The sequence below is a fragment of the Poecilia latipinna genome, unplaced genomic scaffold (genome assembly GCF_001443285.1).
Source record: "Poecilia latipinna isolate Pla-1442-1.1 unplaced genomic scaffold, P_latipinna-1.0 Scaffold3630, whole genome shotgun sequence".
NCBI classification, from domain to species: domain Eukaryota; kingdom Metazoa; phylum Chordata; class Actinopteri; order Cyprinodontiformes; family Poeciliidae; genus Poecilia; species Poecilia latipinna.
In genome coordinates, this window is record NW_015116246.1 from 1 (window position 1) to 17,949 (window position 17,949).

The following is a 17,949-nucleotide window of genomic DNA, read 5'->3' on the forward strand; positions in this document are numbered from 1 at the left end:
CTATTTGTACTAGAAACTAGAAAAAAAAAACTTGTTAAAACTTTGTGTTTTTGCAGTGTGCTGCACCAAAACACACATTATTTAGATTTTTTTAGGCATATTTATTAGTGGTGGCATTGCATTATCGTTTTGTGAAACTTGGTTCAGACTCTGAATTTGATCTTGGATAATTCCTTCAAACATTTGGAAAAGCGTTAGAAAATTCAACTTTGAAGCATTTTTTGAGTTTCTTGTTGTCTCGTACTGATGAGCTTTTTCTTCACTTTAAATTGCTTCAGACAGATAAAGTTGCAGCATGGAAGAGAATAGCTCACACCCGAAACGTCTTGCAGCTTCATGGGGAGGCTTTCCGTTAAATTTAGCAGCTCATGAAATGTAAGACACGTGTACCCTTCTAGAAGAGGGCGAGCTGCGGTATCATTTCAGCAGATCTGCAAAGCTCTCTCAAACTTTGCTGCAACTGCAAACATGAATGCAGGGCAAGAAAATACTCCTAACACACTTACTTTTTAAACATTGTTATGATAAAAACTCCCAATCATATTTAATGCACTTATAACATGGGGAAAATATGTTAGAAGTGAAATAATCTGCCAGTAGGTTTTCATTAATATTAAGGAATTATTGACTTAATAAAGCTTCTATTTATTGCTGAAAAATTACTTGCATATTAGTTTTGTCTCATGTAAAGTGTAATAAGATAGTTGGACTAGAAACTAGACCAGAAGTACTTGATAAGATTTTGTGGTTTTGCAGTATAGAATGCATTAGCTGTTTGCTTATGTTAGCTAATGTTGTGTTTCTAAGCACATCATTGTAACTTCTTAACGATGCATAAAAATATATTTTTGATTAGTTTTAAGTCACCTCTTTAGTAGCCAATAATAAAAATAATAACAAAAATCAAGGCAATTTAAATAAAAATCTGTTAGTTAAATATTCATATCTGTTACTGTAATATTTCTTCTTTCATCATGTAACATCTGGTCTGCAGTAGGATATTGACTGTTAATAGTTACTCTATGCAACCCCATTTTGATACACATAAAATGTTAACACATTTTTGTTAAGATGTAACTTTGGTTTGTCCTTTTCACATTATGGATCTGTTGCCATAGTGATGGATCTCAGTTTGTTTCTAAGCTCAAGATGAAGGTTAGCCTTAAAATTAATTTACTAAATTAGTTTTTTAAAACAAATAAAAGCGGAAAATAAAAACATCTCTACAAAAGTAACAAAGTTAAATTCTATCTTAATGTTTTTATTTTGATTAGATAGTTTTTTGTGGCTCCTTTAAGTTAAATGAAACACTAGATTTAGTTTTATATAAGGATGTTTTTCTCTTAAATTCTTTATGTTTGTTGTCACTTTGAACAACCAATCAAGATTCTGGAAGAAAACCTGAAATCTCATTTCTAGGTTATAAAAACTTCAGTGAGTCAAATCCGGTGTAAGTTTTTTTAGTGTTTATCACTGATTGTCTCACTCCTCCCTAATTCTACAAAACCCAAACATGTGGGTGTGACATCTGGGAAGATTCACTCCCACACAGATTGCAGACTGTATGTACGCAAGTTCATTTAGAGCAAATTAAAATCACCTCCTGATGCAGGAATATCGTTTCTCGTAAACTGTGTTCAGGTTAAGTTTAAATGTATACTGGTAACGGTTAGGGTTAGGTGTAAACGTATGAACAGAAGTTAAGTGTTTTTGTGTGGGGAAAAAAATATTTCCATTTCTATTAGTATTTTTATCTTTTGATTGGAGGCAAATTATACACCGCAAAAACACAAAATCTTAACTTTTTTTAGTGTTTTTGTTAGTGCAAATATCTCGGTACACTTGGAATAAGACACAAATAACTTACAAGTAACTTTTTTGCAAGACATAGGAGCTTGTTTTAAGTCAGCAATTTGTTGATATTAAATTAAAAATGTTCCACTGGCGTAATAATTCACTTATAACACGTTTTTCCCATATTATTAGTGAAATAATCTCCCAATGGAACTAATACTTCTTCATTAATATTAATGAATAATCGACATAAAACAAGCTGCTCTATCGTGTTGAAAAGTTACTTGTTTTATTTCAAGTGTACTGAGGTATTTGCACTAAAGAGTAGACCAAATATACTTGATAATATTTTGTGGTTTTGCAGTGTCATGAAATAAAGTTAATTTAAATTGGAGAAGCAGCATTCAGTTTTTATGCTCCTCTATTCTGGAACAAACTTCTAGAAAACTGCAAAGATGCTGAAACACTGAGTTCCCTTAAATCAATTCTAAAAAAAAATAAAACAGTTTGGAGTTTCCTTTTATTAATAACAACTGGAGAATCGCAAACTACAGTTTGTGGTGTTTTCCCTTAGTTTATCACTACAATGTAATGTATTTTTTGTTGTTGTTAATCATGTGATGTACAGATAAACATGCCTTACATCTGAAATATTTTTATATCTATGGCGTCAGCAGAACTGAAACCCACAGATGGTGAGTCTGCTTCATACTGCTGACACCAGATGTGATCATTGGACAACAGTTTATAAGAAAAAATGTTGCAGCTTTAGCTTTGTTGACATGAAGGAACACTGCAAAAAGTATTTTTAGTCTACTGTCCAGTGGAGATATCTTGAACCTTTAAAATAAGACAAAACTAACTTACAAGTAACTTTTCAGCATGACACAAGAGCTTATTTTAAGTGAATAATTCTTTAATATTGATGAAAAAGTTCAACTTATAAGTGAAATAATATGCCAGCAGAACTTATACATTTCTTTAAAATCAATATTAAGGAATTAAATAGCTTAAAATAAGCTCCAATATGTTGCTGAAAAGTTACTTGTAGGTTATTTGTATTACTGCAAGTGTATTAAGATATTTGCACTAGGAACTAGACGGAAACATTTTGTTTTTCCAGTGACGGAGGTTAATAGGTTAACATAACCGTTTCCCAGAGCTAAACTAAAAATAACACGTTTTGCTACTGTTGTAATTACACTCATTATCATCTAAAAATGTGTGACCAACTTTTACTGAACCTCATAAAAGAGCAACGCTGCCTATTTCACCATAAGCTTAAACCTGTTAGCATATTTAGCATTAGCAGGAGCGCAGTAACCTAACTCTGTCATTGGTTACTTTTAATTGAATAAAGTAACTTTTACACTGTCGGCCTTAATGCTTAATTCAGATTTTTTTTTTTTTTTTTTTTTGAAATCAGATTTTTTTTTTCTTTTGCGAATGTTAGTTCAAATTTCCCAATGTGAACTAACATTCACGACCTGAATTTGTCCCGCATGCGCAGTAGATGGCGTAGTAACGTCACACGTAGCGAGCCTGCTACGTGCATAGACACAAGGATTATATATTATATAATATTATATTATATAATTTATATATATTATATTATTTCTATGGTTACGTGTATGGCCTGGCGGTGTTTTGCCAACCGCCATAAAAAGAAGAAGAAGAAGAAGAAGCGCTCCGTGTTTGCGGAAGTAAACATGGATGCTAATGACAGGAGCCAGCTCATTAACGACTTAATCTTCATCATAGTGCGCTACGATTGTTGCTTTTCTTCCCGCTTGCGCTTATCAGGACGCAGAATAGTGACTTGACGAATAGTGACCTGGCCGTACAGACACAGGTCTAATTTGAAAACATTAGCTACGTATCGTTTATCCAGGTGGCGTGGGTCGCAATAAAGCAAAGAAAACAAATCAAATTTGTGTCACTTCAGGCTTCCTTGAAAACTTTTCATAGGACTTTTTATGAGTAATGTTGTGCTACAGTTGCAAGAAAGCAAGCAGTCAATCGTAAATACATGAGTTGCTCAAGTGGGTCCTTCTTGTTAACGGCCTCACCCTGCTAGCTGCTGTGCAAGTTGTGTAACTGAATGACTCACATTCTTGGTATTATACGTGCAGAGGATGCATTAAGCAAGCAGTGCAAGAAAATGAAGCTCACTCTGATCTGAAGTCAGGTTATAGTTGCTGCTTTATGATTACTATGAGATATCTGTCATGGTTTTATCTTCCAGATAAACCCCCCCTGAAGCTATGAATCACAAAAGTAGAGAGATGTCAGATCCTACAGTAATCTGCTCTGTAACTTCACAGAGATGGTTTGCCAAAAACTGTACTCAAGTAAAAGTAGAACTACTTCAACATATTATTACTCAAGTAAAACTAAAAAGTAGCCGTCCAAGAAATTGCTCAAGTAAAAAAGTATTTGATAAAAAGTCTACTCAAGTACTGAATAATTGATCAAATTATCAACCATTTAATGTTTAAAAATGAAATGGATGGAGCAAAATAAATTAAGTGAAAATGTTATTTTATGAATAAAAATGATAATTCATATCAGCAACAATAACTAAATCGGGTGAAATCATTTTTTTCTTTCTTTAGATATAAAATAAATAAATTTTAGATATTTTTTGGGTTAATTGACACTTTATAACAAATTTTCTTTAAATTTTAATCATTCAGGCAGAAAATGTCATCTAAGTTAAGGACATCAGTATTCTGTTAACACTTGAGAGATACGTTCACTCCCTGCTTTTTAAAAAGGGCACACTTTTTTTCCTGCAGAAAAAAACATGAAGGATACAACAATATAAATGACAAAAAATATGTATTCTATCAATTAAAAATGCAGAAAGTTTTGCCCATTTTTCCACTGGCTGCAGAAAGTTGTCAAAATATAAAATGTTGGTGTAAAAAAATCAACAGTTTATCACGGTTTCCCTCTCATTTTGTTTCTGACTGGCCGTCTGTTTTTCTTAATGAATGAAGGACTGTTAAAGTGGGGAATCGTGATGCAGAACTCGTGCATGTTCCTCACACCTTCCCAGAAATGCTCTTTCAGATTCATTTCAGCCACTGATGATGGGAGCATCTGGATCCTGTTACTGGGCTCGTTCCAGAGGAAAGTTAGAGCTGCTGACAGCAAACAGGAAAACGGAGCAACGCGCAGAAACTCAGAGATGCTGGGGCAGTTTTACACTTAAAGTAACGATTTGAATGGAAAAATTATTACATCTTATGTACATTTGACATTTTAATGCAAAATTTCTCCCATTGCTTGTTTTTTAGGGGTTTTTTTGGACGAAACAAGCCTCTGCACATTTCCCTCTCTGATTTATATCAAGGAATCAATCACTACCATAAAGTTAGATTATGATTGTTTATTTTTAAGACTTACAGCATCAAAATGAGCCGTTTCAAAAACCTTATGATTGTTCAGTTACACTCGACAGGCACTGCGCCGTTACCTAGCAACCCAGCGAAGCCCAGCCCGGTTACTTAGCAACCCAAATTGAGCTCCACGTTTTATTTTTACCACAGGTGAGTAAAATAACCCCCAAAATTGTACTCAAATAAAAGTATCACTACTTCCACCTATTTTTACTCAAGAGTAAAAATAAGCTGTCTAAGAAATTACTTTAGAGTAAAAAAGTATTTGGTAAAAACTCTATTCAAGTACTGAGTAAATGATCAGATTATCAATCATCGCATATTTAAAAATTACATCATCAGATGGACCAAAATATAAAGTGAAGCGGAAATTTAGGCATTTTAAGGACAAAAAAGTCAATAATTCACACAAGTAACAAAAAATTAAATCAGGCAAAAATAAATAAATACAAATTCCAAATCAGTTTTCTTCAAAATAAAACTTTAGATACTTTAACAGAAGTTGCAGATGTGTGTCTGAGTCTGGTGGATTTTTGGTTAAAACACGTTTGTTTTTCATTCAGTGGGTTGAAAATCCAGAAATTTTACTCAAGTAAGAGTAGAAATACTTTTAATAAAATTACTCAAGTAAAAGTAAAAAGTACAGCGTAGTAAGAATACTCCTAAAAGTACATTTTTTTTACTCCAGTAAATATAACTAATTACTACCCAACTATGTTTTTAACTTACCATCCAGAAACCATTTGCTGCATTCTTGTTGGTTGTGCAGGAGGCTCTACTAATGCTTTTCAAAGATGTATGGTTGTGTAATTGTGCGTCTGTTTGCAGCCATTTTCATGTGTGTGTGTAAACATTGAGTTTGGGGGCGTGGCCAGAAGCAGTTTATATGGATTTAAAGTGACAGAAGCTCTAAAACATTCAGAGAGGATTTTGAGCAAAACCCCAAAATGAACATGTTTCGTTTTGTCCATACACCCATTCTAACCTGTTAAACATAATGGTTCACCTTTAATGTTCTGCAACCAGCTGGTAAGAAAAAGCTGTGGGATTAAGTTCTGCTGGTCTTTATCCCGTCAGAGTCTTTTCAGTCAGAGTAACGTTTCGTCAGTGATTTGTGAATTTGAACCCGACTGTCACTTCCACTGCTTCCTGTTTCTCTGCACTGATCACACACAGCGATGCAGTACACACCTACACACACCCATTGGCCACTGGTGTGGCTGGTCCGCCTCCGCTCTGTCTGCTTTATAAAGGCAGGCCACACCAAAGGAGTGAAGTTACACAGACTGGCCCTTTAAACTCCCTGTCAGCTCAGATACGACTAATTGGTGACATTTTCTCTCTGCGTCTGATATTTGAGATTTTGGGAAGATCTCAGAAGAGTTTGTGTTTTTTTGTTTTGCTTTGCGGTCATCAATGGATTTGTCAGACTTTCCCTTCCCTCTCTCATCAGCTGATGACCTCTATGACCCCTGCTTCAACACCAGCGACCTGAACTTTTTCGATGACCTGGATGCACGGCTGACGCACGGCGGCCTGCTGAAGTCGGAGGATCATCTCCATCACCACGTGCCAACAGCGGAGGAGGAGGACCAGCACGTGCGGGCCCCAGGGGGCCTCCACCAGGGGGGCCACTGCCTGCTGTGGGCCTGCAAGGCCTGCAAGAGGAAGACGACGCACGCCGACAGGAGGAAAGCGGCGACGATGCGGGAGAGACGGCGCCTCAGCAAGGTGAACGACGCGTTTGAGACGCTGAAGCGCTGCACGGCCTCCAACCCCAACCAGCGGCTGCCTAAGGTGGAGATCCTGCGGAACGCCATCAGCTACATCGAGTCCCTGCAGGCGCTGCTGCGGGCCGGCCAGAACGACGGCAGCTTCTACCCGCAGCTGGAGCGCTACGGCGGCGAGTCGGACTCCTCCAGCCCCCAGTCCAGCTGCTCCGACAGCACGGTGAGGCCGCGACAGCTGAACGGTCCATGTGCTGCCTCATGAAATGTGAGGAATGGAACCGGAGATTTATTTTGGGCTCCTGTGATTAGTTTTGATGAATGGTGTCTTTAGAATGGAACAACACACACTGCAAAAACACAAAAGTGATTTTTTTGGGTCCAGTTTCTAATGCAGATGTAATATATTTAAAAAATTGAATTTTTACATATTTTCTCACTTTTATTTAGATTCATTAGCATAAATGTTGCTTCATATCTTCTGATTTTAAAAATAACTTACAAGTGACTTTTCAGCAAGATTTAGGAGCTTGTTTTACGTGAATAATTTCTCAATATTCATTAAAAAGTACTGGCTGATTATCTCACTTACAGCAAGGCATTTTTCCCGTGTTATAAGTGAAATGGTCTGCCAGGGGAACTAGTATTTTCCAGGGATTCACAAGCTTTCCCCACCAGTAACCCCGTTTGGATAATGGTCCAAAATATGCAAAGAAACAGAGTTTTACATTTTTTCTCACTTTTATTTAGATTCATTAGCATAAATGCTGCTTCATACCTTCTGATTTTAGTTGCCAATGATGTTGAATATATTACACTGCAAAAACACAAAATATTACCAAATACTTCTGGTCTAGTTTCTAGTGCAAATATCTTAGTACACTTGTAAGATAGTTTTGTCTTATTCCAAGTAACTTTTTCAGCAAAATATGGAAGCTTGTTTTGAGTAAACATTTCCTTAATATTGATGAAAAAACAGTAGTTCAACTGGGAGATTATTTTACTTATAAAAAGACATTTTCCCATCTTAAAAGTGAAACAATAAGCCAAAAGAACTGGTACTTTTTTTTTATTAATTTAAGGAATTATTTAGTTAAAACAAGCTCCTATATCTTGCTGAAAAGTTACTTGTTAGTTTTATATTCCAAGTGTAATAAGATATTTGGACTATAAAGTAGAAAAAAAATACTTGGTAAGATTTTGTGTGTTTTTTGCAGTGAACTAGATAAACTCTTTCCGTCTTTTGATAAGAAAATATGTCAGATTTTTATCTTGATCTCTTCAAAATTTATTTAGTCTCCTTACTTTTTAGTTTTGCTAGTACAGCTGAACTTCCTTTGCTCATTTTCTTGACAGAAATTTTTCCATTTCTGGGTTAAGAAGCGAAGCAGCTAAATAAATTTGACTTTCAGTCAATCAAATTTCCTGCCAGCACAGTTTCCCTGAAATAAAGGATATTTCTATCTAATTATTAGTTATTTTAACTTATATTTTATAATAATGTCTGAAAAACAAATCATATTTTTGTAAAAAAAAAGTACATTTATGATTTTAAAATGTATTTTAAATTTTTTTTAGTTTGCCTTTTTTTCCCCTCATTCGACTTACAAAATTCTGAAGCTCTCTAGCGCCCCTAGCGGTCTTCACTTTGAAAAACACTGATAGTACACTTAAAAAAAGACAAAACTGACTTATGAGTAACTTTTAAGCAAGAAGTACAAGCTGGTTTTCAGTTAATAATTAATAGTGATTGAAAAAATTAGTAGTTCCACTGGCAGATTTTTTTCACAAAATATTGAGTTATAAAAGAAAAACTCAAATTACTTTTAAAAAATCAATATTAAGGAATTATTGACTTACAACAAGCGTCTTGCTATTGTAAGTCTTGCTGGAAAAAGTTAGTTTTGTCTTATTTCAAGTGCATTAAGATATTTACACCTGAAACTAGACAAAAAACCTGGTAAGATTTTGTTTTTGCAGTGTAATGGCTTTTTCTGCACACCAAGTTGTTTTAAATATAATTCCTAACTCATGTTCATCAGTTTAGCTACAATTTGTTGTTGTTTTTTTAAATAAAGTTTAAGGTTTCATTAAAAATATATATTTTTATATATATATAAAATATATATATAAAAATATATATATATTTTATATATATATATATATATATATATATATATATATATATATATATATATATATATATATATATATATATATATATATATATAGACACAAAAAGTGTCTAGAAGGGAATTATTTCACCTTTTTCAGGTGTTGGAAATGTTAAGTGAGTCAGCAAATTGCATTTTAAAGATTACAAATTAAAGATTAAAAAATTGTTTTTATTTTACCAAAGCATATTTGTTTTCTTTTTTAATAAAAAATCATGTATTTACATAAAAGGTATAAAAACACATACCTTTTCTTTGTCTCAGTAAATCAGGCTGAACATTAGATGTTTGAAGTCTGTTGGTATTTGCTTCTGCAGCTAAATGCTAAAATAACTGGAGAATTTTTTTCATCAATGGAAACTTTAAAAAGTGTCTAAAATCAAATGTGAAATAAATCAGAAAATAGCTTTTTAAAAATTAAATTTTTTTTTTTTTTTTTTTTTTTAGTTTGTGGTAATTTGACAGTCAATAAAATGTAAATACCTTATGAGATGTTTATATGTTTCCAGATGGATTTCATCTCTCCATGTTCGGCCAGCAGTGAAAATGGAAACACTTCCTGTGGAAAACAAACAGTAGACGGTGAGTACTTGTAGTTTTTTAAATCCTTTACCATATAGAAGTTTTTTTTTATTTATGAGTTTCTTCATTTATTCATGTTATTTCTGGGTGGGGTTTTTCTTCAATTTAATCATAACAAACCGATCCTCTTAATAAATCTTTTATTTCAGTAATTTAGTGTCATTTTAGACATTTTAGAATGCAAACAAAATCCAAATTTACAGAAAAAAAGTATGTTCGTTTAATTTTAAAACAAAACACTAAAAACAATTTATTGGTACAGGACTCACTTTGTTGAAGTTCAGTGGGAGTAAGATGTGCTGAGGATTTTCTTTCTCTCATTTTGCTGCTTTTTGGAGGTGATGCGGTTTTGTTGTTGCTTTAAAATCATGACCTTTGACCTGAAGCTAAGCGCGTAGAGTGTCTGGTCCGGTAAACAGAAGGACGTTGTCTCCTGGAGAAAGGTGGACTGCTTTCCCAAGGTTGGGGAAAGAAGCAGGAAGCGGATTGTAGAGCAGGGCATTATGGGAAAATACAACCAAATCAAACGAGTTAGCCGAGCGCTAGCAGGAGAAATGACTTGTGGTTTTTAGCCAAAGATAAAAGAGAAATCCCACAACAGCTAAAAGCTGACGCCGCTCCATTTTTATTTAAATTGTGCGAAGAAGGAAGTTGCGCTCAGTGTCTTTTTCAAAGGCATAGAGGCATGAATACGTTCAGAGGTTTTCGTGTCGTTTCGTTCAGTGGTCCTTGGTGCAGCGCCCCCACAGGCGAGGAAGGGAACAGTTTTTTCAGAAGTTTGGTTCGTTACACGCAATGCAGTGACGGAGAACTACACCAGCTGAAAATGTAACAAATGTGATTTTGGTCCCAAATCAAACAGAGTCTACCGGACTATCAGGTGTGAAAACACACTTAATTATTGCTTCCAATTCATTCTTATAGGAATGATTCCTCTCCACTGTTTACTGTGATTTTCTGGCATTTTGTAGACAGATAACCTTCGACCAATTTTATTATGATCTTAAATATATTGTTTGATAACAGGATTCACTACGGTTATATATTTGATCTTGTGCAGCCTTGAGATGACATTTGTTTATTGGCACAATTTATATTAAATTAATTTAATTATATAAAAACTGAAGAGTTAAAAAGTGAATCTGTGAATTTACTCAAAATTTAAGTTGTAATTATTTAATAAAAACATTTTTTAAGAAAAATGAGGAAGAATTAGGATAAAGTGCTCCGGACTCTTATCCTGTCATAAATTTCCTACAAAAAACTTCAACATTTCTAAGGCTGGAAATTCAAAAGGTTTCTAGATTGAGATAAATCTCTCTGAAATGTTCTAGAAAAAAGATTTCTGAATATGAAAAGTCAAAAATTTGCTCAAATTTTGAGATTAATCTCAAGTATGTTGTTTGGAATATTAAAACTTTGCCTGAAAACAAACAAACAAACAAACAAACAAAACAAACAAAAAAAACAAAAAAAACAAGGACATTTCTGTTCAGGAAGAACATTTTTCAAAAGTAAATAATTTTCAACTTTTGTAGTTCAGAAACTTCCAAATATTTTCTCAAAACTTTCTGAGATTTTTTTAATATCAAAATTATCATTTTTCGAAGCTAAGAAATGTCTGTTTTTCTTGAAAAACTTCGGAGATTAATCTAAAAATGTCTGACATTGTTTCTAGCAAGTTTCAAACAAAATTTCCTTTTTTTTCTAGGAAATTTGATTAATCTCAAAATGTTTGAGTTTTTTTCTTACAAATTTTTAATTTTTGGATTTCAGACATTTTCTTGTTTTTTTCTAGAAATTTTCTTAAAATCTCAAAATTTCTGAGTTTTTTTTTTTTTTTTTTGGCTGAAATGTACTTTTTCCTCTTTCTCTGATATATTGATGCCTTTGTATATATGCATGTGTTATCTGACTTTTTAAAATGTTGTGTGTGAAGGTTGCAGCAGCAGCAAGTCGTCGCTCATTTCCAGCTTGGACTGCCTGTCCAGCATCGTGGAGCGGATCAGCACCGACCGGGCCGTGGCCCCCGCCGGAGACAGCGTGGTCCCCCAGGGGGCCGAATCCCCTCACGACGGATCCGGTGTCACTTCTTCACCTGCGGATCCCGGCAGCATCTACGAGCCAATCTCATCCTGATGGAGCCAACAGCGCCCCCTGCCGCACGGACTGAAACATTGCCTCCATTTTTAAGGAGGAAAACTCTAAATTATTCCTGATTTCTGAAGTAAGCCACTGAAATAGCTGCATTTTCTTATGGATGAAACAGTTTTCCCTGAAGTTTTGTCACATTTTAGTTGAAAAAATGAATTCTGCTGTCTGTTTTTAAGCATCCAGGATTCCTGGAGACGACCTTTTCACGTGATTCCTGCTGATAAGAACTGAGGACCATTAGCACATCTGACTAGTCACGCTATGACAAAAAAACCAAAAAACAAAACACATTTAAAGTGTTGGAGTGAATGTCTGTATGATATTTAAGAGCTGATGAAATCTTAATAAACACATATTTATATTGTGACTTTTTTCACAACCACAACTTCTCACATCCAGAATTATTTTATTTTTCCAACATACATTAATGAAATATGGCTGAACTATTAGCCAAAAACATGAACAGAACTGTACTTGCACTTTCCAGCTCTTTTTAGAGCATATTATTGATTCATTTCAATCTAACTTATGATCCGTTTGCTGGTTTTCACTCCTACACTGCAAAAACAAAAAATCTTACTAAGTATTTTGGTCTGGTTTCTAGTGGAAATATTTTAGTACACTTGAAATAATACAAAACTAATTTAAAAGTACATTTTCTTCAAGATATATGAGCTTGTTTTAGGTTAATAATTCCTTAATGTTGATTTTAAAAAGTGCTAGATCCACCGGCAGATTATTTCACTTGTAACAAAACATTTTTCACATAAAAATGAAAATCTGCCAGTGGAACAAGCACATTTTCATCAATATTAAGAAATCATTGACTTTAAACAAGTTTTTTTTTTTTTTGCTTAAAAGTTACTTAAAGTTTGTATTGTCTTATGTACAAAAATATCCACACTACCAATTAAAATAAAAATATTTGGTAAGATTTTGTTTTTTGCAGTGTAAAAGCCAGCCAAATGGTCTTTATGCTGTTTTTTAAAAAATAAAATACCTGCATAATCTGGTGAGGATAATGCTTATTAAAAGTAATAATGTCTTCAGCTATAATCTTTAAAATTACCTAAAAATAAAGCAGTTTTGAATATAGATAAACATTTAAACACATAGCCACTAAAAGGATAAAAGTGGAAATTCCTGTTATTTTAATTAAATATTAAAGAACAAAAAATGGTCTTTAAGAACTGAATTTCCAGTATGCATTAGCAAAATTGCCTAATTGATAAATACTGAAAGCCATAAATATCATACATTTAAAATAATAATAATAATGAACCAAAGAAGCATCTTCTGACTGATTTTAATATTATAATTTTTGTCAGGCTTAAGTAACTTTTTAATTCCCTCAAACAAAAGCAAAGAGTTTTTCTTAAACAAAAATATCATTTTCTTTTAAAACACATTTTTTATTGGAGCTATATTTATTCTGAAGCCATTGCACTTAAGCAGAAACAGGAACTAAGACATCCAGTTGTCGCCGTCGCCACAGAGTCTGCGTTGAGGTTGCGACCTTGGCCGACCTTTTCCCCGACGCTGCTCACTTCCTGCGGCGTGAAGCGGCTCCCTTCTTGCTGCTGCAGGGCGCAAAGAGCAACACGAGTTCAGAAATAAAACAGAAATGTTTCATATACTTTTATATAAAATCCCTGGAGGGAGATGAAACTCCCAAACTGAGGCGGACTGATGAGCTTCAGATGAACAGCGCCCTCTGCTGGCAGATGACAAACATTCCGAGTCACAGCTAAATTAAAAGCGAACAACAGGGGGCGCTGATGCGAAGAAAATCAACAAGTGATCAGAAAAGTGAACCTAAACCAAAGAAAGAGAGCTGTTGTATAAATTCATCTACACTGCAAAAATACAAAATGTTACTTTATTTCTTCACACAAGAAATAAAAAATTCAATACATGCATTTGTACAACAGCATATTATGGCCAATGTAGGTAGTAAAAAAAAAAATTAATCTCAGAAATGTTCTAGAAAAAATAAAGAAACAAACAAAAAAAGTAGAAGTTTTGCGATTGATCACAGAAATTTTACAGAAAAATCTATGAAATTTCTGAGTTTCAAAAGACGCAAATTTGTGACTTTTGGAAATTTTCTGAGTTTCAAAGGTAGAAAACTTTTAACTTCTGAAATTCAAAAAATTCAATTTTTTTCAGTACATTTTCTGAAGTTAGTCTAAAAATTTCTGAATTATTTCCAGCAAATGTTTGACTTTTCAAACTCAGACATTTTCAGAGGTTAACCTCAAAATTGGTTTCTTCCAAGGACAAAATTTACTTAAAAGTAATTTTTCAGCAAGATATGCAGACTATATCTTGCTGAAAATATTAATATTCAAATATGTAGATATTTCTTAAATTTAAATTAAAATTTTTTAAATGAAATTTAAAAAGTGCAGACTGATTTTATCACTTATAACTGTAAAAATGTCTTCAGCCAGTGGAACTGGTACTTTTTGAAAAAATATAATCTATACTAAATTTTTTACTTAAATCTCACCTCTAAATCTTGCTGGAAAGTTACTCTGAAGTTAATTTTGTCTTATTTCAATTGTACTTAGATATTTGAACTAAAAACTAGACAAAAATGCTTGGTAAGATTTTGTGCTTTTACAGTGTACAACCACATAAACAGCTTTGTTTCATCTTATTATGGCTAAAACTAAACAAAACAAAATTATAATATTAGTTTCCAGGTTTGTTTCTGATAATTCAACAGAAATGATGTCATCAGAGATCCAGCGAGGTCAGGGTATCTGTCAGTTCCAGGGTTTTAAATAAAATGACTTAAAAACTAAATGTGGATGGATGGATGATGTTTTTATATTTTAGTTTTTTTGCATCCTTATTAAAATGAGGAAAATTATTTAAATGACATTCCAGAGTTTTCCAGACTGCAGGAATCCAGTGTGTGCCATTTTTAAGCTGCTTTGTGTTTGCATAGTTTGTCTTTGTTCACTTACTGTTTCTGCAGCTCGTCGATGCGGTTTCTGAGAGAGATGACCTAAAAACAACAACTCTGAGTTAAAAAAATAAACTTCTCATTTTGCTTCGATTAAATTCACATGATCACATGAGGAGGAAATAAACAAACTTAATTTTTTCCATAAGTCACTAATTTATTGGCGTTTATAGAATAAATCTAGAGAGAAATACTGTATATGTTTTAGTATTTCAACCTGCATTGCTATGACAAATATATGTATATAACAGAAAACATTTTTATTTTTAAGTTTAACTCTGGTTTGTACATTTTTCACCTCATATCTTTGTCTCTTGAGCATCTCACAGTGGTCGTATTTTATCGCCTCCAGGTTGGTCAGCCAGTCCCAAAGCTCTTTGGCCTTTTCCCTGACAAACACAGCAGGAACCATTTTCACTGTCTGGGAGTCATTCAGCTCATCACTTTAAATGTTTCTTTTTTTTTTTTTTTTTTTTTTTTGTAAATTTTGACCTCTTGGCAAAAGGAATGTGTGGTATTTTTCAGTGAGGTAATTTTATTTATAAAGCACATTTTGAGCAACAAAGCAGTTTAAAGTGTTGACCTTTCCTGATCAGCTTCAGTCATTTTAGTTTTTGATCTATTTGCAAGAATTTGGGTTGATCTTAAATTTGGGTTGAGTCAAATTCTGCAACTCTTTACATGTTGCATACAACAGGCTATAAGGGCTATACTGAGGAAAATTAAAACATATGAGAATAAAGTAGAAATGATATGAGAAAAAGGTGTAATATTTAAAAAATAAAGTCATAATATGACGAGAATAAAGCTGAAATAATACAAGAATAAATTTGTAGTAATATGAGAATACAGTCAGGATATTATGAGAATAATGACTTTATTCTGGTTATATTAGGACTTTATTATCACAGTTTTATTACTTCACTTACAGAGCGTCATTCTCTTAATGCAGTTTTTAATCAAAGTTCTTCTGAAACAACCAATTTTACTCTGATTTATAATCCACCATTACCAGCATGCTGGCATATTTGATTTTAATCTGGTTGTTCTGTTTTATTAATGTTTATATGTAGGATATTTCTTTATATTTTATCCATTTTATTTGATTTTTTTATTTTGTAAATGTTTAACAGTTTGCCTGTGAAGCACTGTGAAGTTTCACTGAGCTTGAAAATCAAATAGAAATAAAACCTTTCACTTATAACAAGATATTATTCCTACTGTCGAAGTAAAATAATTTGCCAGTGGAACCAGAACTTTTTCATCAATATTAAGGGATTACTGCCTTAAAACAAGCCCATATTTTGTTCTGAAAAGTTACTTGTAAGTTAGTTTTGTATTATTTCAAGTGTACTAAGATATTTGTACTAGAAACTAGAGTAAAATTACTTGGTGAGATCTGGTGCTTTGCAGTAAAACCCAGAGAATCAAATGTTTTTACCTCAGCTGGTCGTCTGTGAGGCTGTCGATGCTCAGCGGTTTAATCCTCTCTGCCAAAACCTTCTTCTTCTTTTCTCTTTCGGTCTGCTTCTTGCCTCTCTTTGCATCAATCTGGTAAGAAATAAAAACATTTAAAGTTAAATTTCACAGCTGCTTTTCTGAGATTGAATATAAAATGTTCCATGAAAGGAAACACGAAGCAGGTTAAATACCCTCTGCAGGTGGCTGCTGAAGCCTGACCCCATGTTGGTGAGAGCTATCTTTTTCTTGGCATCATCGTCAGCCTTCCTCTGTGCATCTGCCTCCTCCTTCCTCATCCTCTCCGCCTGTGGAAACATTAAAACCAGAAAAAAATTAAGCAACATGCAAAAACACCTCCAAGCCAGCAGAGGTCAGTGAAACACTGACGCTTCATACTTCCTCTTTCCAGAGCCGGGCAGAGTATGCAATAAAACTACTTCAACATATATTTATCAAGTAAAAGTAAAAAGTATCTGTACAAGAAATTACTCAAGAGTACAAAAGTATTTGGTAAAAAGTTTACTCAAGTACGAGTAACTGATCAAATGATCAGTTATTTAATATTTAAAAATTACATCGTCAGACAGACAAAAATTTAAAGTTCAATGGAAATTTTGGTATTTTATTTTAAGTAACAAAAATAACGAAATCAGGCAGAATGCATTTCTCCAAATCAGTTTCTTTCAATAAAAATCTTAAGAAGCTAACAGAAACTGCAGGTTTGAGTCTGGTGAATTTTTGGTTTGTTTTTAATTCAGTTAGTAGAAAATCCAAGAAATTTATTCAAGAGTAGAAATACTTCATAATAAAATTACTCAAAGTACAGCGTAGTAAACATGCTGCTAAATACTTTTTTTTCAAAAAGTTACTGAAGTAAATGTAACCAGTTCCTGCTCATCTTTGCCTGTTTCCTTTGAAGACATGAAATATTTCAGGTTTGCTTTACCTCACGCCGCGCCTGTCGCTCTTTATCTTTCTCAGCGCGAATCCTCTGCTGCTCGGCTCGCTCCGCACGGCGCTTTTCCTGCAACAAGCACAGCAGACTCACTTCCTGGAGCTGAATGCGATGTGCACGTCTGCACGTCGTGGGAAACTCACGATTCTTTCTTTGAGCGCGATCAGTTCCTCCTCCTCCTTCTTCCTGCACTCAAAGTGAGCGTCGATCAGAGACTGAAGCTCAACCAGATCTTTGTTCTGACGTTTCTTCTGAATGTCCTGTGATAAAAACACAACAGATCGACGTTAAGAACCTGCTGCTGAACAACGAGGGGCTGGGTGTGGTTTTCCAAAAAACAGACTGAAAACAGTCAACAAAAACCAAAAAAGTCACCTAGCAGTGAAGTGTATCTGAAAGTGATCTTTGTATAACTGAGTTACATGAAGATTTTAGAGAAACTGATTCCTGTGCAACACGGTATGATGGCCACTGTAGATAGAAAAAAAGGAGGAGTAAATTTCTGCCCGAAATCTCAGAACTTTTCTAGAGAAAACAAGAAAGTTTCTGAATTTAAAAAGTCAAAAATTTGTAAGAAAAAACTCAAAGATTTTTAAGACAAAAACCAGGAAATTTCCGAATTTGAAAAGTCCAAACTTGTCAACTTTTGGAACTCATGACATTTCCTAAATTTCATTTTTTTCTAGCAAATTGTTCACTTTTGTTGAATTTTTCTCTAGTATAA

General features: G+C 33.7%; 2 protein-coding genes and 1 long non-coding RNA gene across 4 annotated transcripts in view; 1 reads left to right on the top strand and 2 right to left on the bottom strand.

Moving 5' to 3' along the window:
• The first annotated feature begins 6,061 nt into the window (after positions 1 to 6,061).
• Positions 6,062 to 12,220, top strand: LOC106941376 (myoblast determination protein 1 homolog). 2 transcript variants are annotated; one of them, XR_001423343.1, is made up of 4 exons: positions 6,062 to 7,148; positions 9,609 to 9,681; positions 11,621 to 11,908; positions 12,012 to 12,220. XR_001423343.1 is itself a non-coding variant. In XM_015024383.1 (3 exons), exons 1-3 carry the CDS (start codon positions 6,615 to 6,617, stop codon positions 11,818 to 11,820), a joined length of 807 nt encoding a protein of 268 aa, XP_014879869.1. In that variant the 5' UTR covers positions 6,062 to 6,614; the 3' UTR covers positions 11,821 to 12,220. The 2 variants fall into 2 exon arrangements, 1 of the variants encoding a protein (XP_014879869.1); XM_015024383.1 differs by having other exon boundaries at positions 11,621 to 12,220.
• LOC106941378 (uncharacterized) lies at positions 7,162 to 10,353 on the bottom strand. The gene is made up of 3 exons (XR_001423344.1): positions 9,951 to 10,353; positions 9,583 to 9,658; positions 7,162 to 7,275 (listed from the first exon to the last, which is right to left on the bottom strand). It is a non-coding gene; the product is annotated as an uncharacterized LOC106941378 (long non-coding RNA).
• A 1,003-nt stretch (positions 12,221 to 13,223) lies between the features above and the next one.
• The window catches only part of LOC106941375 (troponin T, fast skeletal muscle isoforms-like), a 19,709-nt gene continuing 14,983 nt past the window's right edge, over positions 13,224 to 17,949 (bottom strand). The window contains exons 9-15 of the mRNA XM_015024382.1: positions 17,369 to 17,495; positions 17,217 to 17,294; positions 16,462 to 16,575; positions 16,251 to 16,360; positions 15,108 to 15,198; positions 14,811 to 14,851; positions 13,224 to 13,415 (exon numbers count right to left, since the gene is read on the bottom strand). Coding sequence (XP_014879868.1) covers positions 13,379 to 13,415; positions 14,811 to 14,851; positions 15,108 to 15,198; positions 16,251 to 16,360; positions 16,462 to 16,575; positions 17,217 to 17,294; positions 17,369 to 17,495 — 598 coding nt within the window. The 3' untranslated portion in view covers positions 13,224 to 13,378. The remainder of the gene's footprint in view (positions 13,416 to 14,810; positions 14,852 to 15,107; positions 15,199 to 16,250; positions 16,361 to 16,461; positions 16,576 to 17,216; positions 17,295 to 17,368; positions 17,496 to 17,949) is intronic.